Below are 27,294 nucleotides of genomic sequence, written 5' to 3'. Positions count from 1 at the left end.
ACCGCTATATCTTATCGAGGCATTCCAGAAAACATGAAGTTCCTCCTTTGGCCACAACATGTGCAAATCTACAAGAAACTATGTGATACTGTAAACATCAAGGAAATGACACAGTCCAAAAAGGAATGCCCCACAAATGTTACCAAGGTAAAACTGGAAGAGTCTACAATGTTACCCTGCATGCTACTGGCACTGTTGTAAACAAACAAGTTAAGGGCAAGATTCTTCTTGCCAAGAGAATTAATGAACATATCAAGCATATTCAGCAGCCTAAGAGCCATGATAGCTTCCTGAAACATATGAAGAAAAATGATCAGGAAAAAAAAAAAATGTACCCCAATGTTCATTGCAGCACTATTCACAATAGCCAGGACATGGAAGCAACCTATATGTCCACTGACAGATAAATGGATAAAGAAGATGTGGTATATATAGACAGTGGAATATTACTCAGCCATAAAAAGGAACAAAACTGGGTCATTTGTAGAGACGTGGATGGACCTAAAGTCTGGCATACAGAGTGAAGTCAGAAAAACAAATATCGTACATTAACGCATATATGTGGAATGTAGAAAAATGGTACAGATTATCCTATTTGCAGGGCAGGAATAGAGACGCAGATGTAGAGAACGGGAGGGTGGAATGAATTAGGAGATTAGGATTGACATATATACACTACCATGTGTAAAATAGACAGCTAGTGGGAACCTGCTGTATAGCACAGGGAGCTCAGCTCAGTGTGTGATGACCTAGATGGGTGGGATGGGGGGTGGGGTGGGAGGGAGGTCCAAGAGGGAGGGGATATATGTATACATATAGCTGATTCACTTTGTTGTACAGCAGAAACTAACAACATTGTAAAGCAATTATACTCCAATTTAAAAAAAAAGAAAGAAAAAAAAAAAAAAAGGAAGCCAAACAGAAAGGCACTCAGGTTCAAATGAAGTGCCAGCCTGTTCCACCAGAGAAGCACACTTTGTGAGAACCAATAGAAAGGGGCCTAAGCTGCTAGAAGCCATTCCCTATGAATTCATGGCATAATAGATTAAAAAAAAAAGACCCCTGGACTGTTAAAAAGAAAAATCCTAAATAATTGGGTTAGAGATCAAAATACTCTTTTCTAAAACTGCTTACCTTCCACAAGCAATCTGAGTGACAATGCTTCCCATAAGTTCAAAAACTTTCCTTGGGTTTATTTCATGACTGGTAGAGTTATGACCCAACTGACCATACCCTCCAGCTCCAAAAGTAAACACTCCACCTTCCTAAAAAAAAAAAAACAACCCTTTGTCATTAGAAAGCCTGATAAAATAATCTTCAGGAAAATAAGTTAATCTTTAATATGGAGTCAAATTTTCTCTTCTATTGTCTTCGCAATTTAACAGATGATAAGATAGTCAGGATACCTTGACTTTTCAAGGTAAAAATGTCTTAAATCTAAGAGTTCCAGGCTGATATGGCTAATTATTTTCACATATTTTAAAAGTATTTAATTATGTTCTCATCATTATAAAGTCATCATTAAAGAGATACTAATAATTATTTTTTGCATTGCCTTTTACTATCGTTATAGTCTTGTTGAATCCCAAGTACACACCTATAAAATTTCACAAAACCTAAAAATGGTATCATTTTCAGTTTCCAAGGTAGCTCTGCAAAAAAAGAGTATATGTAACCAGAGAGTGCACTAATATAGCTATTCTTAGCATACAGTTACTAAAATATAAATGGTCTTTAAAATATTTATCATAAAAATGCATAACAGGATTAAAGGTTATGTTTTTAAAAAGTAATTCATGATGACATTTTAACACAAGCACAGTTAGTACTTTTCAATTTAATTGCTTTTCTTCATAGTTGCAGCTATGTATACAAATTTATGCTACTAAATGATGAAAGCAGGATATAAGTATTTATACAGATTGCTATGTAAGGAAATTGATTTTTCTGTTTAAAATTTTTTTATCATGGGAAATTTAAACAAATGCACAAAAGACATATATACATATATATATTTATCTATATATGAATGATCACATAACATCACTCAGTTTCAACTGGCAAAACTTAGATAATCCTGTTTCATTGATGCCCCTCCCACTTCCCTTTTTTGGGGGTACTTTAAAGCAAAAAAAGTACTGGAGTACTTTAAAGTACACTGTGGTCAACAAATCATTTCACATATAAATGCATATGTATCGTCAATGGCATATACCTCTAACAGATAAAAATATATGACACAATACTATTATCACACAAAAAGTATTAATTTCCTTTTTTTGGACAGAAATAGCAAGTGTTAATTTTTATTTCTTATGTTTTTTCCAGTTTTATTGGTATCATTGACTTGACATAAAATTGTATATATTTAAAGGGCACAACATGACTTGACATACATATACTCTGTGAAATTATTACCAGTCAAGTTAACACATCCATCACCTCATATAATCCTTCTTGTGTGTGTGTGTGTGAGAAAGCTTCAGATCTACTCTTAGCAGATTTCAAGCATAGAATACTGTATCGTTAATTACAGTCACCATGCTGTACATTAGATCCTCAGAATTTAATAATCTTGTAACAGAAAGTTTGTACCCTTTGACCACATATCCCCATTTCCCTCACCCCCTACACCCTGGCAACCACCATTCTACTCTTTGTTTCTATGAATTTGACTTTCTATCCCCAATCCACTTTTTTTTTTTTTTTTTAACAATGCCACATATAAGTGATACCATTTAGTGTTTGTCTTTGCCTGGCTTATTTCACTTACCATAATGCCCTTGAGGTTCATATATGTTGTTACAAATGAAAGGATTTCCCCTTTTTATGGCTGAATAATATTCCAGTGTGTGTGTGTGTGCACATATGCACATAAACATGTACACATCACATTTCCTTTATCCACTCATTTGGCAATGGACACTTAGGTTGTTTAAATATCTTGGCTATTGTGAATAACGCTTCAAAAAACATGAGAATGTATTTATCTCTCTGAGATCCTGTTTTCATTTCCTTCAGAAATACATCCAAAAGTGGAACTGCTGGGTCCTACAGTAGTTCTATTTTTAAGTTTTTGAGGAAGCTTCATACTGTTTTCCCTAATGGCCGCACCAATTTATATTCCCACCAGCAGTATACAGGGCTCCCCTTTTCTCTATATACTTGTCCTTTTTTTTTTTTAATTATAGCGATCCTAACAGATGTGAGGTGATATCTCATTGTGGTCTTGATCTGCATTTTCCTGATGATTGTGATATTGACATTGAGCACTCTTTTCATGTACCTTTTGGTCATTTGTATATCTCCTCTGGAAAACTGTTTATTCTGGCCCTTTGCCCATTTCAAAATTAGATTGTTTTTCAGCCATGAGTTACGTGAGTTCCTTATATATTTTAGACATTAACCCCTAATCAGATATATGATTTACAAATATTTTCTCTCATTCCACAGGATGACTTTTCATTTTGTTGACTGTTTTCTTTGCTGTGCAGAAGCTTTTAGTTTATTTTTGCTTTTGTTACCTGTGTGCTTTCGGTGTCACATCCAAAAAATGCCTACCAATACTAATGTCAAGGAACTTTCCCCCCATGTTTTCTCCTAAGAGTTTTACAGTTTCAGGTCTTACATTTAAGTCTTTATTCCATTTGAGCTACATTTTGTGAGTGGTGTGAATTAGGAGTCCAGTTTTTGCATATGGATATCCATATTTCCCAGCATCATTTATTGAAGAGACTATCCTTTTCCACTGTGTGCTCTTGGCACCGTATCAATGAATAGTTGCATTTATTTCTGGGCTATCTATTCTGTTTGACTGGTATATGTGTCTGCTTTTATGCCAGTATCATACTGCTTTGATTACTACAGCTTCGTAATATAGTTTAAAATCAGAAACCGTTATGCCTTCACTTCATTGTTCTTTCTCAAGACTGCTTTGGCTATTCTGAGTCTTTTGTGGTTCTATATGAATTTTAAGATTGCTCTATTTCTGTGAAAAATGCCATTGGAATCTGGATAGGGATTGCATTGAATCTGTAGCTCACTTTGAGCAGTATGGATATTTTAACAATATTACTTCTTCCAATCCAAGAACACGAGATATCTTTCCATTTATTTCTGTCTTCTTCAATTTCTTTCACTGATGTCTCATATAGTTTTCAGTGTACAGGTCTTTCATCTGCTTGGCTCACCTTTATTACTAAGCATTACTTTTTTTTTTTTTTAATTATTTATTTATTTATTTATGGCTGTGTTGGGTCTTCGTTTCTGTGCCAGGGCTTTCTCTAGTTGCGGCAAGCAGGGGCCACTCTTCATCGCGGTGCGCGGGCCTCTCACTATCGCGGCCTCTCTTGTTGCGGAGCACAGGCTCCAGACGCGCAGGCTCAGCAATTGTGGCTCACGGGCCTAGTTGCTCCGCGGCATGTGGGATCTTCCCAGACCAGGGCTCGAGCCCGTGTCCCCTGCATTAGCAGGCAGATTCTCAACAACTGCACCACCAGGGAAGCCCTATGTTTTTGATACTATTGTAAATGCGGCTACTGCTTAATTTCTCTTTCAGATAGTTTGTTTTCAGTGTATAAAAACGCAACTGATTCTTTAAAAAATATTTACTTGCTTATTTGTTTGCGTCAGGTCTTAGTTGCGGCATGCAGGATCTTCATTGTCGTGTGTGGGATCTTTGTGGCAGCATGTGGGATCTTTAGTTGTGGCATGCAAGCTTCTTAGTGGCAGCATGTGGGATCTAGTTCCCTGACCAGGGATCAAACCCGGGCCCCCTGCACTGGGAGCATGGAGTCTTAGCCAATGGACCACAAAGGAAGTCCCACAACTGATTTTTTTTTTTTTTAGTTTTTAGTTTATTTTTTATTTATTTTTGGCTGTGTTGGGTCTTCGTTGCTGTGTGCGGGCTTTCTCTAGTTGAGGCGAGTGGGGGCTACTCTTCATTGCGGTGCGCGGGCTTCTCACTGCAGTGGTTTCTCTTGTTGCAGAGTACAGGCTCTAGGTGTGTGGGCTTCAGTAGTTGCGGTACATAGGCTCACTAGTTGTGGCTCATGGGCTCTAGCGCACAGGCGCAGTAGTTGTGGCACACAGGCTTAGTTGCTCTGTGGCACGTGGGATCTTCCCAGACCAGGGCTCGAACCTGTGTCCCCTGCATTGGCAGGCAGATTCTCAACCACTGAGCCACCAGGGAAGCACCCCCCCGCAACTGATTTTTATATGTTAATTTGTATCCTACAACTTCACTGTATTTATTGGTTCTAACAGATTTTTTGAGGAGTCTTTAGGGTTTGCTATATAAAATATCAAGACATCTGCAAAGAGACAATTTTAGTTTTTCCTTTCTAATTTGGATGCCTTTAATTTCTTTCTCTTGACTAACTGCTGTGGCTAGGACTCCCAGTACTATCTTGAATAGCAGTGGTGAGAGTGGGCATCCTGTCTTGTTCCTGATCTTAAAGGAAAAGCTTTCAAATTTTCACCATTAAGTATTATGTTAGTGGTGGGTTTGTCATAGACGGCCTTTATCATGTTGAGGCATGTTCCCTCCATATTCACTTTGTTGACAGTTTTTATCATAAAAAGATGCTCAGTTTTGTCAAATGCTTTTCCTGTATCTACTGAGATGATAATACGATTTGTACCCTTCATTCTGTTAATGTGGTGTATAACACTGATTTGTAAATGTTGAACCATCCTTGCATCCCAGGGATAAATCCCACTTGATCACTGGCTATATAATCATTTAAATGTACTGTTGAATTTAGTTTGCTAGTATTGAGTAGTTCTGAATCTACATTCATCAAGGATGTTGGCTTGTAACTTACTCTCCTTGCAGTGTCTTTCTGTGTCTTTGGTATCAGGATGGTGCCGGCCTTATAAAATAAGTTTGGAAGTGTTCCCTCCTCTTCTGTTTTTCAGAGGAGTTTGAGATGGACTGGTGTTAATTATTTTTTAAATAGTAGAATTCACCATCCAGTGAATGAGCTTCTCTTTGTTGGGAGATTTTTGAAGACATCCAGTCCTGGGCTTTTCTTTGTTGGGAGACTTTTGACTACTGATTCAATCTCCTTACTCATCAGAGGCGTGTTCAGATTTTGTTTCTTTATGATGCAGTTTTGGCAGTTTGTATGTTTCTGGAATGTACCCATTTCATCTAGGTTATCTGATAAATTTGTTGGTATATAATTATTGATAGTAGTCTCTTATGAACCTTTGTATTTCTGCATTATCAGGTGTAATGTCTCCTCCCCGTTTGATTTTATTTGAGTCTTTTCTTCTTAGTCTAGCTAAAGATTTGTCCATTAAAAAAAATCTTTTCAGAAAAACAGCTCTTAGGTGTGTTATTCTTCTCTGATGTTTTTCTAATCTCTATTTCATTTATTTCTGCTCTGGTCTTTGTAATTCCCTTTCTTCTGCTAACTTTGGACTTAGTACGATGTTTTTCCTAGTTCCTTGAGGTATAAAGTTAAGCTGTTTATTTGCAATCTTTTTTCTTAATGTAGGTGTTTATTGCTATAAACTTCCCTATTAGAGCTGCTTTTGTTGCTTCCAAAAGTTTTGTCATGTTGTGTTTCCATTTTCATTTCTCAAGATATTTTTAAATTTCCCTTTTATTTCTTCTATGACCCAATGATTATTCAGAAGTGTACTTTTTAATTTCCAAATATTTGTGAATTTTCCGGCTTTCCTCCTGTTAATGATTCCTAGTTTCATACGACTATGGTTGGAAAACATACGTGATATTATTTCAATTGTCTTATATTTGTTAAGACATGTTTTTGACCTAGCATGATCTCTCCTGCAGAATGTTCCACTGTTTGCTTGAGAAGAATGTATATCCTGCTACTCTTGGATACAATGTTCTGTATATGTCTGTTAGGTCCATTTGATATAAAGTGTACTTCAAGTCAAATATTCCTTATTGGTTTTCTGTCAGGATGATCCAGCCTCTGTTGAAAGTGGGGTACTTAAGTCCCCTACTGTTATTGCGTTGCTGTCTACTTCTGCCTTCAGATCTGTTAATACTTGTTAATATTTGCTGTGTTGGGAACATATATAGGTATAATTGTTATATGTTCTTGAGGAATTGACCCCTTTAATATTTCTTTAATATTATTTAATATAGAGGTCATATTTAAATTTTCTTGATTAGTATTTTATTACACCATGTCAGAAAGCATATGTCTGATTGGTAAAGTTAAAAATAAGTAAGTGGGACAGTGTGTTTCAGCCTAATCTATCCCCATTAAGCTTAATGTTGATCTTTGCCTAGATCCATTATTTCATTAGGGAATATAAAATGGAGATTTTCTAATCTTATTATTTCTTCTAAATTTATTAGTTGAAATTCTTCTATAGAGAAGTTAACTCATCAACTATTGAGTTATTATAAAATACAATTTGCAATTAAGAGGTAGAAGAAATGCTTCTTTCTCATTTACAGATTTTTAGAAAAATAAGTTGTTGCCCTAGCAACCTCCAAAGACAAGCAATGAAGTTTGCTTTGTGTTGATCTGGGTAAGAAGACGATCATTATGAAGTCACAGATTTTTATATATTTGATATCTTTCCATTTATTGTAGACATTATTTATTTTTGTTAACCACTGAAAGCTCCTTCAAGTTGTCCTTGTGACATGCTCTTAGTAGTCTTTGCTTTTTTGTAACACAAAATACTCAAGGCTAGTTTCATACTTTTTTTTTGGTCCCAGAAGAACCAAGAAGCCCTGGTTCTTTTTAGTATAGAGTCTACAACAATCAAAGGATGTTCATTGCTTCCAGATTACAAATGTTTAGTTATTTCTAGAACCTTTTGGTGGTCATAGCAAAAAAAACAACAACAACAACAACAAAAAACCACCACACACCAAAAAACAAAACAAAAACAAAACAAAACAAACTTATTTTAGAAGGAGAAAAATAATAATTCACACTGATACTTGTGATTCAAAGCAAAGATTACAGGGTTTTAATTTAATTGCTACCATTTTATATCTCTTTTCTCTTAAGCTGAAAATCATAGTTTCTAATGAGAGTAATACAAATACTTAATTGCTTTATCCTATTCTATATACAATATACTGAAAATAAACGCTGCCAATTTTACTACTAACAATAAGACTACAGAATGCAGTTTAAGACCTCTTTGCGAATTCGGTTTATCTTTAGGCTATTTCCCACCAGCGATGCACAACAAAATACTGTACTTTAAAATACCCTAAAAGAATTCTTCTTTCTGTATTTGTGCCACTTGTAATTTTGAAGAATTCTTTTAACATATAAGCTTTTTAATTATGTGTAACAGTTTCTAGGTTCCAAAGTCAAACCTATAAGGCAAGGCTCATTTGGTCTACCTATTAATTCTTTTCACATATAAATAACATGTACCTTCTTCTTTTTCCTTAACAATAATATATCCTGACAATCGTTCCACAACATAATATAGAGATCTTCCTCATTCTGTTTTACAGGGCATGGTACTCCACGCAGTGGAGTTACCATAGTTTATTCAATTAGACTGCTACTGATGGGAATCTGGATTTCTTCTCTTCTTTTGTTATTAAAATACTGCCACCGTAAATGGCCTTGTGTATACATAACTTAGTATCTTTGGAACAGATTCTTAAAATTACTAAGGGATTGATAAGTCAAAAGGTATATGTATATGTGATTTGCATAAAGAATTTGTAAAAGAACTTGAAAAAAATTGACATCATTATGGTAGTGTCCTCATATCCATTAACATGCATGTCTTTCCATTTATTCTGATTTTAAAAATCTGTTTTAAAAGTTTTCCTAATGTTTGTTTTGCACAAGGAAACTGCTTTGTAAAGCAATACTAATCTATTTGCAAGAAGCTCTTCCAGAAAAGCAAAAGACATTGATATAGAACTATATTCTAACTTTAAACAAGGAAAAATAAAATATATTTTACTTTTGAAATATTTAAAACTATCTGATTTTGTTAAAAATAATATACACCAAGAATTCCAGTGAACAAGTATCACCAGCTACTGTTCTGAGAGAGAAATACAGCAGATTAATAGAATTAGCATTTTTAAAAAACTCAATAGATATAAAGAGAAATCTTTAGAAATCTTGGGAAAATAAGATGAGTGGCTATCTGAAAGGCTGAATTTGAAAAGCATTAACATGTGAATCTTTCTACCACAAAGTTAGTCCTATGGAATGATATTATACAAAATATTTTTTACTATTATCTTCAACACAGCCTTATTTCTCCTAAATACCAATGATAGAATGACTAAAATTTATAACTTGCCAGCAGTGATTACATCTGCAATTTGAATGACAAAAAAAAAATCAATGAAATATGGTAATAAGATCAGTAGGGATAGCGAAACTTCCTTACTCAAAAGCAAATAATATAAAATTTTAAAAAATTAACTTTCGTAACTGGTCATTGTAATATTTTTTAAAGTACCTTTAGTACACTATATTTGATAAGGACTGAGAATAATTCTTCTTCTAAAATTCCCAATGTGGGAGTAAGTGTGTAGAAATTTTATAAATCTGATTAGAAGTTAATTTTTTCTTGCCAATTTTATCTACTATGCAGGATATAAAGATAAAGAAGCAAAAACATTAATTTCTAATTTAGCCAATGATAACTTGCCAGTTCCTTTACGTTAACATGACTATAATAAATAATACTGCTGGTAAAGGTTAGTTTAATGTTTTTATTTTCATTTTACTTCTAATTGCTAGAGAACTATACAGTATTGATACTGAACTGGTACATACCCAACAAAGTGAGAGGTCAGAGTTAAAGCCATTAACAAGATTGTGATGAAAGCCCATTATAACTGCTTGAATAATACTTGGCCTATGGATAATAGAGGGATTCAGTCTCTATTACTTGTTATAAGGCACATGGGAGGTAAATTAAAATTAGGCAGAGTTATGCAATATAAATGGGATTGATACACAAAGCACAGCAAGCTTGACAAACTAAAAAGGAATTATTTCATTCACAGTATTATTAAAGCAGTATTTCACATGAAGTTGAAAAATTCAACAATATATATTATCATCACACAAACAGTAGATCACAATTCACATTTCATAACATGAAACAGTTGAAATCTAATGTAAATAGTTTTTGAGAACAGATAATAACCTAAGTCCCTTTTTTAAGATAAATTATTTTTTAGACATCAATAACACTCAAGTTTCAAAGTAAATATCATGAAAATATTCACTAATTATGAAATAACTACCATAACTATTAATAAAAAAGTTTTATAGGAGTACAATACCTTGGTTAGTGCAGCAGTATGATCTTCTCCACAACAAATATAAACTATTTTCTGAGTTCTTAGTGACTTTAGTAAATTAGGAACATACCTATCTGAAAATTCCAACAAGAGACATTAACGAACAGTATTTTTAAAATTAAAAGCTTCTAAAATGCGTTTCCTCTACAGCTTCCCGAACTGTGGAAGATGGTGATAACTAAACAATTTTAACAATTCAATGATTTTGTGGTACAAGCCTACTAAGTTGGGCTCCCACGCCTTTCTATTCATGCTACTGTGATAAAGGAGAGCTCTAAAAAGAGTAACAAGTGCTAAACTGCCTAAACGCCAATCTGCACAGGACTCTTCAATCAAGGAATTTCAAAGCTATCTGACTGCTTCTAATAGACGCATCATTCTTTATATTCACCTCATGATAATTAAGCTCATAGGATCCTACTTTAAAAAGCCTGAAAATTATACTTTCTGCTATTTTATAGCAGAAAAGAGATATAATGTCCTAATCTGACATATTTTTCTCATGCAAAACAAAATATTTTAAAATTCTTTGAGAGTATTATTTATCATTAGCAGTTGTTACTAGATCAACAACTCACTTTTGTCTCTAAGTCATTATAATTATGTTGAACTTTATTAGTATTTGTATTTCAAATACTGGCATTCAACCCAATGTAGCTATGAAAAATCAGTTTCCAAGATCCCAAAACTTGTTTTAAGTAGTTATAATTTTTTAAAATTCAAAAAGTTTATTTTCAAGACTCTAGCATCACTGGTAACAGTAATTAATTAAATGACTCAGATTTAAATATTTCCTTGAAATACTCAAATAGATGAACACTTCATGTTACTTTTCAGGATAATTTTATAATTTTTTTCCACTGACGGTGGCTGATAATGTGATTACCAATTTGAAGTAATGTTTTTCTCAACTTTCTTTTAGTGAACATCCAACACTGAAGATTTTTGTCCAGATATACTTTCTATATTTTATTCTAGAATAAAATAATATTTTTGGCCTTCCCACAATCTCCTAAAAATATTATTATCAAATGGAATTTTAAAATTAACCTCTCATCCCCACCTCAACACCAGGGAAGATTTGGGTACACTTCTCTCTGACACTAAGAATCACTGATATATCTCAAAACATCATCTCTTTTTAAATATATATTTATAAATAATGCAAACCTACCATTTTCATCATTAAGACCTAGTTGACCAAATTTGTTGCGTCCCCATCCAAAGATAGCTCCAGAAAGGGTGAGTACAAAACTATGGGCTCCTCCTGCTGCAACTTGCATGAAAGGGATTCCAAGTAAAGACTTAATCAGTTGTGGTGAAGCTTGCTTTTTACAGTCAATGCCTAAACCCAACTGGCCATATTTATTCTGTCCCCAACAGAAGACTTCACTTGCTGTAAAACAAAAATCATAAATTACTATTTTTCTCACACACAAAAAATTTCACTTGAAAATCATCAGTTATTTTGGGATATTCTTCCTCTCATTTGATGAAAATACATATTCCTCCTTATTAAATTTATTTCTTATATGGAAACAATACTACCTTGAATAATCCATGTTAATACAGTTTTAGTTTGACTTACTTTACTGATGAATGGGTAAGTCACATAACTGGGGATAATCTCATTTCCTGTTGTTCCTCAAGAAAGGACCATCTCTTTTTAGTATTCCTCAGGTCTCACTTTTATTCTATGACTTCTCCCAGGAGGTACTCATTCAAGCTCAAGGTTTCAGTTATCAATTATATGCTATCACATTCAAAATTTATCACTAGCCCAGATCTCTCCTCTGAGCAATAAACCCATGTATCCAATTGTTTACCTGACAGCTATACTTCAATATTTGAAAGGTACTTCCAGCTCAACATGCCCTAAACTCAACTCATGACCCCCATCCTACCTCCCATACCTGGACCTCTTCCTAGTGTTCCTCATTCTCAGTAGATAACACCTTAACTGATTCAGCAGCACAAACCATAAACACAGGAGTCATCCTTAATACTCCTCTCCTCTCTTACCTTATATACAGATTTTTAACAATCTATCATCAAGTTATATACAGTTTTCTTTCTAAAGAAAAATATGGCAAATAGATCCACTCCTCACCATTTCACCTGGTTCTTGTAATAGTTCTCTTGTCACATTTGCTCACCCATTGCTACATTTTTTGCAACTTTAAACATCTTTTTACTTATTTTTATTAAATGGCACTAAGCTAATAATTGACACACTAATATCTGATTTTTAAAAATTCATACCATAAAATAGTACACACTTATTAAAAGTAAGTCTCCCTTCAAAACTAGATCCCCGGTTCCTCTCCCAAGAGACAAGCACTCTTACTAACTGCTGATATGTACTTCCAGAAATACTCTATGGACATACCAGCAGACATTTGTATATATACAAAGAGATATAAAAATGTAGATCTGATATATGACAGACACCATTAATAATGGTCTGGATAAGTTTCAAATTAACTGTTCTGTAAATTTATGTCTGTGTGTTTATTTCATAATAAATCTCAAATGAGTTGACTTTTTAAAAAAATGTAGATTTGAAATGCTGCTCACCTGAAAAAAACAGAAATCAGTGCCTTCTCACTGCTCTTGAGATAAACACTTTTAACAAGGCTTATAAGGTTCTGTAAAATCTACCTATGTTTCTGAGCTCATTTCATACCAGCCTCTTCCCTCACTTACTATACTCTAGCCATACTCAACTTCCTTTATATTCTCCAATGACCATTTCTCACACACTTGCTGTCTCACACACTCTGCCTAAACCTTCCCCTCACCCTTGTCTAGTTTACTTCTATTGTCTCCCAGCAGGAAGCCTTCCTTGATCTGCCAGATTAAGTTCAGTCCCCCTGTTATATGATCTAAATATCCCAAACTTTTTTTTTTCATAGTATGTAACTATATTGTTATTTGTGTGACTGTACCATAAGGGCTGGTAGTGTACTGCTTACCACTGTTTACTGTACACCCTAACGTGCCTAGTTTGTACTGAGTGATCAAAAAAAAAAAAATTTTTTTTTTCCATTATATGAGTAAGATACTGCTAAAACATGAAGCTGAATAAGGGAAAAGAATACCTGTAAGATACCTCAAGATAGAAAAACTGTCCTCATCGGTAAAACCTTTGGGTTTAAATTTATCTTGGATTTACCTACCAAAGTATCAAAAGAGGAGCTGGCAAAATAACAACAAAGAATACAGGGATGCCAGCCCCCACCCCCTACTTTATTCCTTTGATGGAATAAATCCAAATTCCTTAATATGGCATGTAAGGCCCTTTGTAACAGATTTGTTTTTACTTTAGTCTCAGCTGAAGTATGAAAATGTCTCCCATGCTCTCAAAATACCCACGTAAAACTATATTCCGATACTCAAATACACAAAATATTTCCCAGATTCTATGCCTTTACTAGTACTATTACCTTAGCCAATCCTCAACATTTTCCGTAGCTGCTTCACAACCTCTCCAATTCTGAAGAAATTGTAATCATCTTTCAAGACTTGCATCAAATATCAATCCCTTCTTTATTGTTACCAATTCTACTGATTGAAACTAATTAAACTTTTTTCCTTATGCCCATCGTATTTTACTTTTCCTTTGACCAAAAGTAGTATATATTTTTTCTGCCTCATTATTTGCATATCTGCCTCTTCTAATAGATGGTATGTTCCCTAAAACTTTCTCTTAACTTATCGTATTTCCCTATAGTTCTAGTCTACTGTTTCATTCATAGTAGGCCTCACTAGGCATTTAATAAATTAAAAATAATAATAATGAAGCCACTGGAACTTATTTTTTTAAATGATAAAAAACAAATATATGGCAGGTTCTTTACTAATCCACGTTATAATCCTTAGCTGGCATAGGAAGAAGTCAAATAAACAAAGGTTATAGGATACTTAGACTTCTCTGTTTCTATTCATAAAAAGTTTATCTGTGAGTGCAAATGAACTTGGGCAAGTTATAAACTTCCCCAGCTATAAAGGAATAATGTTCAGCAGGCGAAAGAACAATTAGACCCAAAAAATCAATTTCATGTCTATATGCTAGTAATAAACAATTTGAAAATGACACCAGAGTAACAAAAAATATGAAATATCTAGGGAAAAATCTAATAAAATGTGTATAAGACTTCTCCACAGAAAACAACAAAATACTCTTGAGAAAAATTAAAAAGAGATTAAAATAAACGGAGGGATATAGCATGCTCAAGAATTGAAAGACTCAATATTACAAAGATTTTCCCCAAACTGATTTACAGAGGCAATGCAATCCCAATCAAAATCCCAACAGCTTAAGTATCTGTGAAAACTGACTAGCTAATTCTAAAATGTATATAGATATGAAAAGGATCAAGAAGAACCAAGACAATCTTTAATAAGAACGAAGTTGGGAGGAATTTCGGCTCAATTAAAGTATCAAGTAATAAAACTGAAAAGGGGAAAGAAAATAAAAGCAATGCTTACCTTTAGAAAGTGCAAGTGAATGATAGTAACCACAAGCAACCTGTACTATCTGGATATCCGACAAACTTTTAATATTTCTAGAAAATAAGAAGAGAGATCAGGATCAGTTAATTCCATTTAATAAATGGATCCTGAATGTTATTTATTTATGCGATTTATTGACCACCTAATATGTGCAAGTAGTTTCCTTACCAGCAGTTCCTTACTAGCATGACCTAGCAGTTCATGATATTTTTTCTCATACAGGCCCAATTTACCAAAAATTTATGCTAAAATCAGTAAACAAAATCTAAATATGAAAAAATTAAGAGATATGATGAGAAAACACTTTGAAAGGACAATATTTAAGCACAGTAAACTATGCTCACAGCTCAGTGCTTTTTAAAATTTTTTTAATAAATTTATTTTATTTATTTATCAATTTATTTTTATTCTTGGCTGCACTGGGTCTTCATTGCTACATGCGGGCTTTCTCCAGGTGCGGGGAGCAGCGGCCATTCTTCATTGCAGTGCGCGGGCTTCTCATTGCGGTGGCTTCTATTGTTGCGGAGCATGGGCTCTAGGCACGCAGGCTTCAGTAATTGTGGCACGCAGGCTCAGTAGTTATGGCTCATGGGCTCTAGAGCACAGGCTCAGTAGTTGTGGTTCATGGGCTTAGTTGTTCTGCAGCATGTGGGATCTCACCAGACCAGGGCCCGAACCCATGTCCCCGGCATTGGCAGGTGGATTCTTAACCACTGTGCCACCAGGGAAGCTCCTCAGTGCTTTTATGATGCAGATGTTATTATTATCAAAATTTGAAAAATCTTTAAAGTATGAAACTTGGCAATATATTTGTAAAACAAATGTACATGATCTAATTTGTCGAAAATTGGTGTTTGGTCTAGTTTATTATATGTTCTCCTCTGTCAGGTTCCTTAAGAACCAACACGGATTCCTATCATGTGGTGCTACCAATTCACAAATTATGAAACCTATTCCCCTTTTGGACTATCCTTTTGCTTTGAATCTAAATCAGTGATATTAAATTTAATTCTTTACTAGAGAAATTTAATCAATTCGTATGTATTATGATCAGTGATGTGTTCAGTCATATTTCTGCCATCTCATGTTTCTTACTTATATTTTTTATAGTTTCTTTTTTCCCCCGATTTCTGATTTTTCCTTAACTGCAACGTAATTTTAAAGGATAACTGTTAAAACGTTACAAAAATCAAGAAACTATGTGCATCAACCATCCCAGGTTTTCTTTATATAGCTCCCCTTCACTTGGTCATTCTGTTTTTCCTGAATGAATGTTTCTAAGAAAAAAGGGGGTGTGGAAATATATTATGTTTCTTATTTCCCTTTACCTGATACTGCCACCTGACCTGATTCTGCCATATGAGAGTCCAGAGCAAGTTCTGACCAGAGTGTTGATACCCATGATTTTCAGGAGGCAGCTTCAGCAAACCAAATTTTGAGTGGGAAAAAAGAGAGTTACTCTAATTCCACATTGTTGTATTAAAAATAATTTTATTTAGTGGATTTATGTCCTACAAAGCTTGAGAGTTGTACTGCTACATTTAGCAGAATCCAACAAGTTAACAGGGTCCAATGTACCTTCAGATATTCAAATATAGCAAAAGGTCATTTTTTTTTTTTTGCAGTCAGCAAAATCAAACACTGGCAATGCAAAAACAGGAATAAAAAATACACGGATATGTACAACTGTGCTGAACTTACTAAACATTTACTGTTACTGCTTATGCATATTAAACATATCATACACTGACTAGTGAACTGTATTAAATATTTTTTAAAACCAATTGTTCCAAATATCAAGTCCAATTTGCAAGACTAAGTAAAATCTTTTAAAATTCTACATTCTCATAGCACCCTATGTTTTTTTCCTTCACAGCATTTAACTCTACTAATTACTGGTGTACGTATTCATTTAATTATTATTAGTATACTCTGCCAAACAATAAGCTCTGTGAGGATGGACTATTATTATCTTATACCCATGGAATCCATAGACCTACCATAGTGCCTGGCAAAAAATATGGGGAAAAAAAAAAGTATGTGAGGTATACACTGGTAGAGGATAAGTGAATCTGCAACTTCTTTGAGGCTTTAGTATTAAACTATTCATAAAATTTGCTTCCAAAAAACTTCTAAATTTGCATAGCAATTTACAGAAAGTGATTCTCATTACCAAAATATTATCATATGGCTTAGAATATAACATAAATGCTAATTTCTTTAGCCATGTCTGCTACAGAAACAAGTGAAGATATTCTTCTGTGGCATTACTGTTTTAAAGGAAAAAAACCTCTCCTTTCATCTCTATGGAGATTGAATACACTGAAGATTGTTGGGGGGGTGGGGAAGAGGAGAGGATATGCTTTCTTGTTTTGTTTTGGTTTTTTTAAGCTTTCAGGAATTTAAAAAAGAAACAAAAATACTTGTGAATAGTAAAACAACTTTACAACGTTCCATTTTTCCTAAAGAGACAAATTAGAAAATTCTTAATGCAACAAAATTTTATAGAATTAATCAAAAATAATCCCCAATGAGTAAAAAAGATAATGTAAATGTTTTCTGGTTTTCAATTTTTAAAAGGATTCAAATGCCGTTAACAGGAAAGTAAAATAGGCAGAATAAATTTTGTAAATAAAAAATATATATACACACATACATGAAGATTCCTAATTAATCAGAACTATGAAAAGAAAATCAGAATTCAGATGTCTTGGGTAAACATTTTATAACTGCTTATAAATTTAAAATAACTCCCTAAAGTTTAGAGTTCTTGTCAAACATTTTTAAATGGCTATGACATTTAAAATTATTCATTGTAAAGAAAAGAATAATTTTGCCTTCCTGTTCTGCCTCCTGACCACACTTGCTGCTCCTCATGTGGTCTGTATGATGTGATGTGGCCTCTTCTCTCAGGAAATAAGCTCAAACAGTGTTAGCAACATAATAGGCTCAATCAAAACTTGCAATGGAAAAAAAAAAAAAAACTTGCAATAATCTGGATGACTTTTCTGCAAATTACTGCCATGACTTTTTGGATGTAGAAATGGCCTGGTGTATTTGCCATTTGCCTTTGAATGTGTGGAATCAAGTGATTTCAGTTCCTTGGAAGAAGTTGTTTTACAGAAACCAGACCCCAACCAGACAGAGAATGATGACCATGAGCACGTAGCCCCCAGACTGGCTGGAGCCTGAAGACTGATAACGTGATCAATCTCTGTGACCTCACCTGGTTACCTCACCATACACCAATCAGAAGATTGCATGAACTGATCACATTCCCCATGACCCTCATCCTCACTTTGTCTTTAAAAACCCATCCCTAAAAACCATTAGGAAGTTTGGGTCTTTTGAGCATTAGCTGCCCGTTCTCCTTGCTTGTCACCTTGCAATAAATGCTACACTTTCCTTCACCACAAAAAAAAGAAAAAGAATAATTTCTTTACTGAATTTTGAAACATGTTTGAAATTTGTAAGAAAACAGTTAATAAACCTGGAAATAAGATTTATACACCTCTCCCTTAGGAAGTCTTGAAGTCAAAACATATACTGTTGAATATGTGTACTGTTGTGTTGTTACATTTTTCAAACTTAATGTACAGTGGCAATATAGACAAAAACCAGGCACTTCCAATTGTCTGTTAAGGTAAAATTCTTTAACAACTGTTAACAAGGACTAGTGAAAAGTTTATATTATATAATCAAGAAGTTGAACAACTAAAGCATTAAATATTTTGCCAATTCCAAACTCATCAAGGTGTATACATTAAGTACAGCTTTTTGTACGCCAATCATACCTCAATAAAGTGGTTTTAAAAATATATTTTGCCAGTAAAACATAATCAACAATTTTCTATTTTTCAATTAAGCCACAACTTTCTTACTGATTTGAGAAAAGTCTTAGCACCAACTCTTTGATTTTGAAAAATTTAGGCTAACAACTGATCTAGTCTCTACCATTAAAAACTCTTCTAATTTTTTTTAAAATTTCTTTTTAATCTGAAATGTTCTGCACTTTCAGATGCTAATATTAGGCAGAAATTGTAATAAACTTCTTTTTTTTGGCGGGGGTGGGGGTGGGTGGGCAGTGCCACATGGCTTGCAGGATCTTAGTTCCCCGACCAGGATCAAAAACCCGGGCCATGGCAGTGAAAGCGCCAACTCCTAACCACTGGACCGCCAGGGAATTCCCTGTAATATGCTTTTAAAAGTTCAATCAAGAAAATAAATTTTATTTTTGACCAAGGTGACAATTCAAACATGTTTAATTAGTTCCTGTAGCCCAGAAATCGCTGTTCTCACAAGAATCATCATATTATACCATCCTGTCATAATTTTTTTTTACAAAGTCCAAAAAAAAACAGAACTTTAAAAAATAAACTACAACCTTATTGCCAACAATTGTTTTTCTACTTACATTAAACTAAAAGACAGTAAAATCAGATTAACTTTTTTTAAAATAAAGGTATAACATATATCCTACATATAAAAAGAAATGACTAGCCAGAAATGCAGGTCCACAGAGACCACTGATATTGAATAATTTGTCTTTCCCCAAGAAATAATGATTTCAAAACAAAACAAAATCAGAAGTAGGAAAAGATTATCAAAGAGTAAGAGTTTCAAATATAATCTATTTATTATTAATTTTACATTCATCTTTAAAATTAAAGTGTTGCTTAATTTACATACTCTCATCTATTAACATAAAAATGGGTTTTGTTCTCAAGAAAATACAGCCTAATATGAATATTCACTTTTCTGATCATTCTTATGAAAATCATAAACACTAATTTTTAAAAACCTATTCACATATGTCTGAGTTTCCTCCTATACTCTACACATTTTATTCAAAATGTATGTGAAAGTTACAAAGCTGGCTGAGATCTCTAAGCACCTAGAAAAAGCCTTGCATCTAAAAAATGATTTGGTGCTGAGATTTAAAAAGAAAAAAAATCAATGGTGGTCTTTCATAAAAATATATTTCTACTGAAATACTAAATTGCCCTTTAAGACATGAAAGTATCAGTAAAAATGATATATATATGTCACAACAAATCAGATTAGTCCATGAAAAACTGAGAAGACTGAACAGGAAAGATGCCTTAATACATAGCTTAAAATTAATATAGATGTTCAGTAAATACACGAACGGAGAAGTTTAAACCAAAGGACTCAAGATCTCTTACAGGTCCCCATCCAGGTTCATAAACAGTAAAGTCACAAATACAGAATTATTGGGCAACCTTCAAATAAATCGTTATATAATAAACTCTTCTCCTTATAATTACCTTTCTCTCCATTTACTAATCATCTATGGATTACTGACTGAAATCTCTTATACCAGAACTGAACAGAAAAAAAAAAAAAAAAACTAAGTATGAGAATTAAGTGGAGTAAAAATAGAGAAACTAGACAGCCTTGCTGTGAATCATGGTTTTGAAAATACTGACTTAGAAAATCTAACATGTAAGTCTCGCTTCAATCCTAAAAACACAAAGTTCTTAAAAATCTTAAATAAAAAATCCCATTCTACAACAATTACTTGTGGAAGGAAATAAAATCAGTAGACAATATGACAAATGTGAGATCACTCTATTCCTATGAATGCTTTGTATTTTGTAGCCAACAGCCATTTGGCTGCAAATTAACATTTTCTAAAAGAAATCAAAACTGAAATGACTAAAAAAATTCAATTTACTTAGCTTAAAGAAAAAAATTTCTCTCCCAACAGCACCATCATTAAGAGGCACTAAAAGCATAATGGGAAGTGTGTTATTTAATTGCTACTGCAGAAGAAACAAAGGGGAAGAAATTTGTTTGGGGAGTTTTGTGGAATTTGGTTACAAGTTCAATAAACAAAACATGTTAATGTGTGTATCCAAAAGTCTCAAAAGACAGTTCATTACTAGAACAAACATAAAATGTCAAACAAAAGATGAAAAAAACGCTTTACTATGCTAAAACAAAGCAAATACTTCAAATGTATACTTTAAGTTTTTAAACAGACATACATATATATATGGAGGAAGGTTATGGGCTTTTTATTTAAAAAACTCATTTCTAACGATAAGAGCTCCTGTTCCGTTTTTTTGTTTTTTGTTTTGTTTTTTTTGCACTGCGCAGCTTGTGTGATCTTAGTTACCCGACCAGGGATTGAACCCAAGCCCGCAGCAGTGAAAGGGTGGAGTCTTAACCACTGGACCACCAGGGAATTCCCTCCTGTTCTGAAATATATTAGTTCCTGTGCTCCATTTTCTTATCCTAGTAGTTACATCTACTTCTTAAACCAAAACAAACATTATCAATGTTAAATTAAAAACAAAATATCTATATGTGTATATTACAAAAAATGCTAGCTGGAATATATCTAAAATTAGTGTAATACCTTGGTTCCCTGGAGGGTTCTCTTTTGTCCCTATAACTAATACTAGGGGGAAAAAAGAAAACAAAAAACAAGAGTTTAAGGAGGCAAGAATTTGTATAATTTTAAACACTAAGCATGAGTTAGTGTATTAATTATATGTCTAAAAGAACTGGATACTCTTCTTTAAATCTTTATGTTCACGCTTACAGTTTTTAATATTACAGCAATGGTTATGTCCTATATAAACCTGTAAGACTACAACATTGATGAAGCATTGCTTATTTTTAAATTTTGAAATAATTCTATGATGAATTAGTGGTTAGCATAAATTAAATTGTGGTCACTGCTATGTAAAAACATAGAAAGTGACTTATTCTTTCTACATTTTAAGCATGTGGGACTTCTATATTCAATAAAAACAATAAAGACTAAAAAAACAAAAGAACCATGCAAACAACCAATATTTAATAAATATTTCAGTAGCTGAGGTACTCAAGATAGTATAATTAATGGTTTAAATTAGTCTTAACCCACTTAAAATTTTTAGTGAGAGAAAATTTATAATAAAGTATGCATTCCCTACCCCTTTTCTTTACAAACATAAATAATTTGGGGAAATACGGAGTATATAAAAAACAGCACTCGATCCAAATTAAAGGCAAGAACCTACCTAGTAAATGCCTTAAGAACTCAAAGGGGAGAAGTAATTCGGTGTCAACTCTTAAATGCCCAGTAGTAAGCAGAATAATTTAGACAGCAAATTTATTATAAAAGATTGTTAAAGACCTCTTGTCGGTCACCTTCGTTACCTGGGTACTCTGATACATTCCTCTGATCCTAGCAGGCCAAGTTGTCCATCAGAATCGAGACCCCAAGCATACACCTGGCCCTTGTCGTTTAGTGCTAATGTATGAGCTTCTCCACACGAAACAGCTACGATATTTTGGGCATCCAGCGCAACAACCTGCTCTACAGAAATCAAGAAGAGAGACATTACATTCTAGTTTTAAACTCCCAACAAGAATAAAATAGTCTTCATCTTGTACAAAAAAGCTAAGGAAATGCTGAAACACAGACTAAGTATAACTTCAGTTATTCTCAAAAACCTAACAAATATGTTCCATACAAAATTCTCGCTGTGGTAAATACAGAGATATGTCATAGGGCATAATCAACTCAGAATACTAAGTGACTTTAACATTTGGGGAAAGAAATTAAGGGTTTATAAAGATTCTCTCCTAAAGTGCTCTTCATTCAAAGCCATTACCAATAAAAGAAAGGAGTCCAGCTGAAAGGGAACCATTTAAATAACTCAGCTGTTTTTTAACAATAAAATCATAACTGACATATACATTACCAAATGGATACTACTATGGAGTGATCCTGAAATTAAGGAAATAATCTGAATTAGCAATTTCTGACAGGAAACAAATTATTTACAGATCTCATAAATAAAGCATCTACTAGATACGCTGAGGAGAGAACTGAAAGGCAATGTGACCATAACAAATAGATATCAGTTTATGGGCTGCTACTTTTAACATCAAAGACATAAAAATTCCACATATGGTTAAAACATGTCCAAGCTTTTAACCAGAAATTAATTTAAAATATTGGCCCTTCATAAGACAGTCAATAGCCACTGACAAATCAGTAAAGAAAGTGAAATTGCTTCCTTAGTCTCTTTAAGATGTGCATTGTCTATCAGTTTTTTTTTTTACTAGTACACTACAAGTTTTTTTAAGACACCATTTAAAATTAACCTTTTTTTAAAAAAATTAACCTTCTTTAGCCTAATAAGAAAGCTATGTCTTCATTAACTGAAAGTCTCTTGTTGCAGAGCTGTTAAAACTGAATCAGGGTTTCTTCAGAAGCACATTTTAGATCAATGTACAAATGCAGTTGTTCAATAATAAAGCAGATTACATGAAAGAAGTTTGAATCCCTATGTACAGAGAAATTCAAATTGTATCTGGGTTACTTATTCTGCATTTTGGGGTGGGAGGTCAGCCCTTAGACGGCCTTCAGGAATCTGTATAACTCTAATGATATATTAAGTACTTACCTTAAAGTACTACAAGTTAATAACTCGTAAAGTTGATGAATAGTACATGGAAGTTCACTATACTAATCTCTCACTTTTTGTGTATATTTTGTATATATGTTCTTATAAAATTATATTGTAGAAACATATAAAAACAAAACATATATAACACATTGCCTCCCCCCACCAAAAAAAAAAAAAGAAAAAGGACTTAATAGTATGGCATCATTTATTTACATCAAAGCATCCCATAAATCTTAATTACGAAGAAAGAAGTAAAATGCACAAAAGAACTGTTAGTCTTTCACAGAGGCCCCTGAAATGAGTCAATATCTCTCCAAAACTATCCTCAAAGGAAATGTAGTAAAGAGCAGAAATGAAAGGATGACAAGAAGGATGAATAAGACTGGTTGGTTCAACAATAATATATGAAGAGTACTTAAATTAGATAGCAATGGCTGTAAAATCAAAGGCACCAAAAATCCAAGCAACAAAGAAACAATCATGCATACCAAACACTAATATTTATTGTATACCATGTGTGCTCCAAGCACTAGACACACAGAGATAAATAAAACAGAGTTCTAGTCCTCAAGGAGTTTACAGTCTATAGAAAAACAAGCGAGATAAGGATTGTTATTAAATGCAAAGGTAAAGACATACAAAAGGTACCAGGGGAACCTGAGATACTTTTTAAAGCCCTGAAAGATACTAAGAAGAATTCTGGAAGACAGTGACACTAAGCTATGTAGGTAAGGAAAAGAGGAAGAGATTCCATGTACCCATTAGAGAAAATTCAAATCATTTCTTCAAATACAGCAAAACAAACTAAAAGCAAAGTGAAAAGACTGATTAAAAAAAAAAAAAACAGGAAAAACGTTATTCATGTCAAATAAAGAAATAACCTCCCTAATATTTAAAGACTAACTGGGGCCGGGGTGGGGGAGAGCAGTAATTCAATGAAAAATGGGCAAAAGATGTGAACTGATAGTTCACACAAAGAAGAAACAGAAATGGCTCTTAATCCTATGAAAAGATGTTCAACTTCACTGATGAGAGAAATGAAAATTCAAACTGCACTGAGAAGCCAATAATACGTTCACTTAGAAAATTCATAAAGCCATACACTTTTATTTTGCATACTTAATTATAAAAGTTTATCAAAGGAATGAGAAGACAACGCACTGACTGGAAGAAAATATCTGCAAAAGACACATCTAATAAAGGACTGTTATCCACAAAAAAAAAAAACAAAAAAAAACCACCCTCTTAAAACTCAACAATAAGAAAATAAACAACCCAATTAAAAAAACAGTGCAAAAGACGTGAGCCGACACCACACCAAGAAGACATAAAGATGGCAAATAACCATATGAAGGCATGTTGTACATCATATATCAACAGGGAACTGCAAATTTAAATGAGATACCACTATAAACCTATTAAAATGGCTCGCTTCGGCAGCACATATACTAAAATTGGAACGATATAGAGAAGATTAGCATGGCCCCTGTGCAAGGATGACACGCAAATTCGTGAAGCGTTCCATATTTTTTTCAATAAAAAAGTACCTAAAGTATCAAAAAAAAAAAAAAAATGGCCAAAACCCAAAACACTGACAAAACCAAACACTGGTAAGGATACAGAGCAACAATAACTCTCATTCATTGCTAATGGGCATGCAAAATGATACAGACACCTTGGAAGACAGTTTGGTAGTTTCTTACAAAACAAACCATACCATTATATGATCCAGGAATTGTGCTCTTTCGTATTTACTCAAAGGAGCTGAAAACTTATGTCCACAGAAAAACGTGCACACAGATGTTTATAGCATCTTTATTCATAATTGCCAAAACTTGGAAGCAATCAAAATGTCCTTCAGTAAGTGAATGGATAAACTGTGGTATATCCAGACAGTGGAATATTATTCAGTGCTAAAAAGAAATGAGCTATCAAGCCACAAAACACATGGAGGAAACTAAAATGTGTGAAACTAAGTGAAAGAAGCCAATCTGAAAAGGCTACAAAATGTACAATCCAACCATTTGACATTCTGGAAAAGGCAAAACTTTGGAGACAGTAAAAAGATTAGTGGTTGCTTGGGGTTAGAGGGAGGGAGGGATGAACAGGCAGAGCAGAGGGGATTTTTAGGGTAGTGAAACTATTCTGTACGATATTATTACTATTCTGTACAATACTAAGTATCATTATGCAGTCATCAAAACCCACTGAATGTACAACACAGAGTGAATGCTAATGTAAACTATGGACTCTGGATGACAATGATGTGTCAATGCAGGTTCATTAATGGTAATAAATGTACCACTGTGGTACAGGCTGCAGATAGTGGGGGAGGTTGTATACATGTAGTATAGAGTGTATGGGAACTCTGTACTTTCTGCTCAATTTTGCTGTGAACTTTAAACTGCTCTTAAAAAGTTTATTAATTAAAAAAAGTTTATTTATAAATACACACACACCAAGATAACATTTTTCATCTCATAAAAATCCATAAGTTTGATAACAATCTGTTGGGGGATAAGGCACTTTTGTATATTGATAGTGAAAGTACAAAACAGAACCACCTTTTTGCAAAAGAATGTGGCAAAACCTAACAAAACATATGCAATTACCTTTTGGATCCAGCAATTCCATACCCTGCAGATACATCTAAGTACTAAAGGGCAGCAGAATATGCCAACCCAAAATATGCCACTTTGGCATAAGGACTGCTTTGACCTGAAGACCACTAAGAAGAAAAGCTCTCTGCTCTCCTATGTGCCTAAAAGCAGGACATAAATTTGTAAAAGTGTCCCGCCTTCCCTCTCTAACAGGAAGGACAAGAGTTAATCACTGGAGGCAACTCTAGACCTTTATCAGCTCAGGGACAGCACCAGCAGAAACTACGTAGCAAACTTTACTAACTAGCCCTTATCTAAGTTCCCCCACATATTTACCTTCCCAAAATTTGCCACCCCAGAAACTCAAAGTCCTTTTCGTCTTATTACTTCTCTATTTATTGTTCTTTTGTTAAGATGCTATATAAGCCCATGTTCTACTACCACCTTAAGTTACTCATTACTGAGTGCTCCTGCATGTAACGCAAGGCAATAAACTTGTTTTGTTTTTCTCCTTGTTAATCTGTCCTTTGTCTAGACAAGCCCCAGCTGGAGAACCTAGGAGGGTAGAGTACAAAAACATATGTGCGTGTGTGTGAATGGGTGTGTATTTACGTGTTTGCAGTACTGTATATAATAACAAAAGACTGGAAATATTCCAAGTATCCATCAATAAAGGATTCCATCCACACACTGGGATACTATGCTCTGAAAACATAAATAAAGAGGAAATGCTACATGCTGATATGGAAAGATCTCAAGGGTATGTTATCAAAGTAGGAAAGAAAATCAAGACGTGGAATAATGTACACAATCTGCTATTTTTTGTGTAAGGAAGAGGAAAGAATATGAATATATATTCATATTTGCTTACATTTACATAAAGAAACTTTGAAAAGATAAACAAAAAACTAATAAACATAGTTGCCTACAGGGGATGCGGGTAGAAGGGGAAATAGGGTGGTCAAGTGTAAGAGCAAACCTTCTCAATGTGTATTTATATTATTTTGATTTTTGAACCATGTGAATATATTATCTATTCAAAATTAAAATTAAAATTATTTTAAAAAGTAAATAGAACATTAGAGAAAATAGTTAAAGCAATGTATAAAAACCATTGTTTTCACTTTAAAACTGAACTGGGCTCTTTACTTTTTTTTCTACATACTAAAAACTCAAGATAAATAATTTTGGTTCTTTCAGAATTTGAGCCCCATCAAATTACTAAGATACCTATTTTGACAATGAATAACTACTGAGAAATATATTATTAAAGAAACATAATAACATATGTCTTGGGACTACTACTTAATACAGGCTTTTCAGACAACAAATATACAAACTGATAAGTTCTCTGTACAATTATTAAAAACTACTTATTTTTTCCAAATGGCTAATTAAAATGAAAAACCTCAACTGTTTCCCCCCAGTATGCTAGAAAGTTAGATCGATG

At 33.6% G+C, this 27,294-nt stretch overlaps 1 protein-coding gene and 1 non-coding gene across 11 annotated transcripts in view; one reads left to right on the top strand and one right to left on the bottom strand.

The window, feature by feature from the left end:
• HERC4 (HECT and RLD domain containing E3 ubiquitin protein ligase 4) overlaps positions 1 to 27,294 on the bottom strand; it is a 130,331-nt gene that overhangs the window by 82,034 nt on the left and 21,003 nt on the right. For 6 of the 10 annotated variants that reach the window (XM_036828347.1, XM_036828346.1, XM_036828349.1 and 3 more), the window contains 6 exons: positions 21,986 to 22,145; positions 21,198 to 21,239; positions 14,789 to 14,865; positions 11,472 to 11,693; positions 10,280 to 10,371; positions 1,135 to 1,265 (listed from right to left, as the gene is read on the bottom strand). In XM_036828347.1, coding sequence (XP_036684242.1) covers positions 1,135 to 1,265; positions 10,280 to 10,371; positions 11,472 to 11,693; positions 14,789 to 14,865; positions 21,198 to 21,239; positions 21,986 to 22,145 — 724 coding nt within the window. The remainder of the gene's footprint in view (positions 1 to 1,134; positions 1,266 to 10,279; positions 10,372 to 11,471; positions 11,694 to 14,788; positions 14,866 to 21,197; positions 21,240 to 21,985; positions 22,146 to 27,294) is intronic. The other 4 variants (XM_036828350.1, XM_036828351.1, XM_036828352.1 and 1 more) reach the window with 2 other exon arrangements.
• On the top strand, positions 24,671 to 24,775 carry LOC118883152. Its single transcript, XR_005016942.1, has one exon. It is a non-coding gene; the product is annotated as a U6 spliceosomal RNA (small nuclear RNA).

Source organism: Balaenoptera musculus, chromosome 16 (assembly GCF_009873245.2).
Source record: "Balaenoptera musculus isolate JJ_BM4_2016_0621 chromosome 16, mBalMus1.pri.v3, whole genome shotgun sequence".
Taxonomy (NCBI): Eukaryota; Metazoa; Chordata; class Mammalia; order Artiodactyla; family Balaenopteridae; genus Balaenoptera; species Balaenoptera musculus.
Note: the sequence above shows the minus strand (reverse complement) of the source record. Positions and strands in the feature narration are given on the sequence as shown.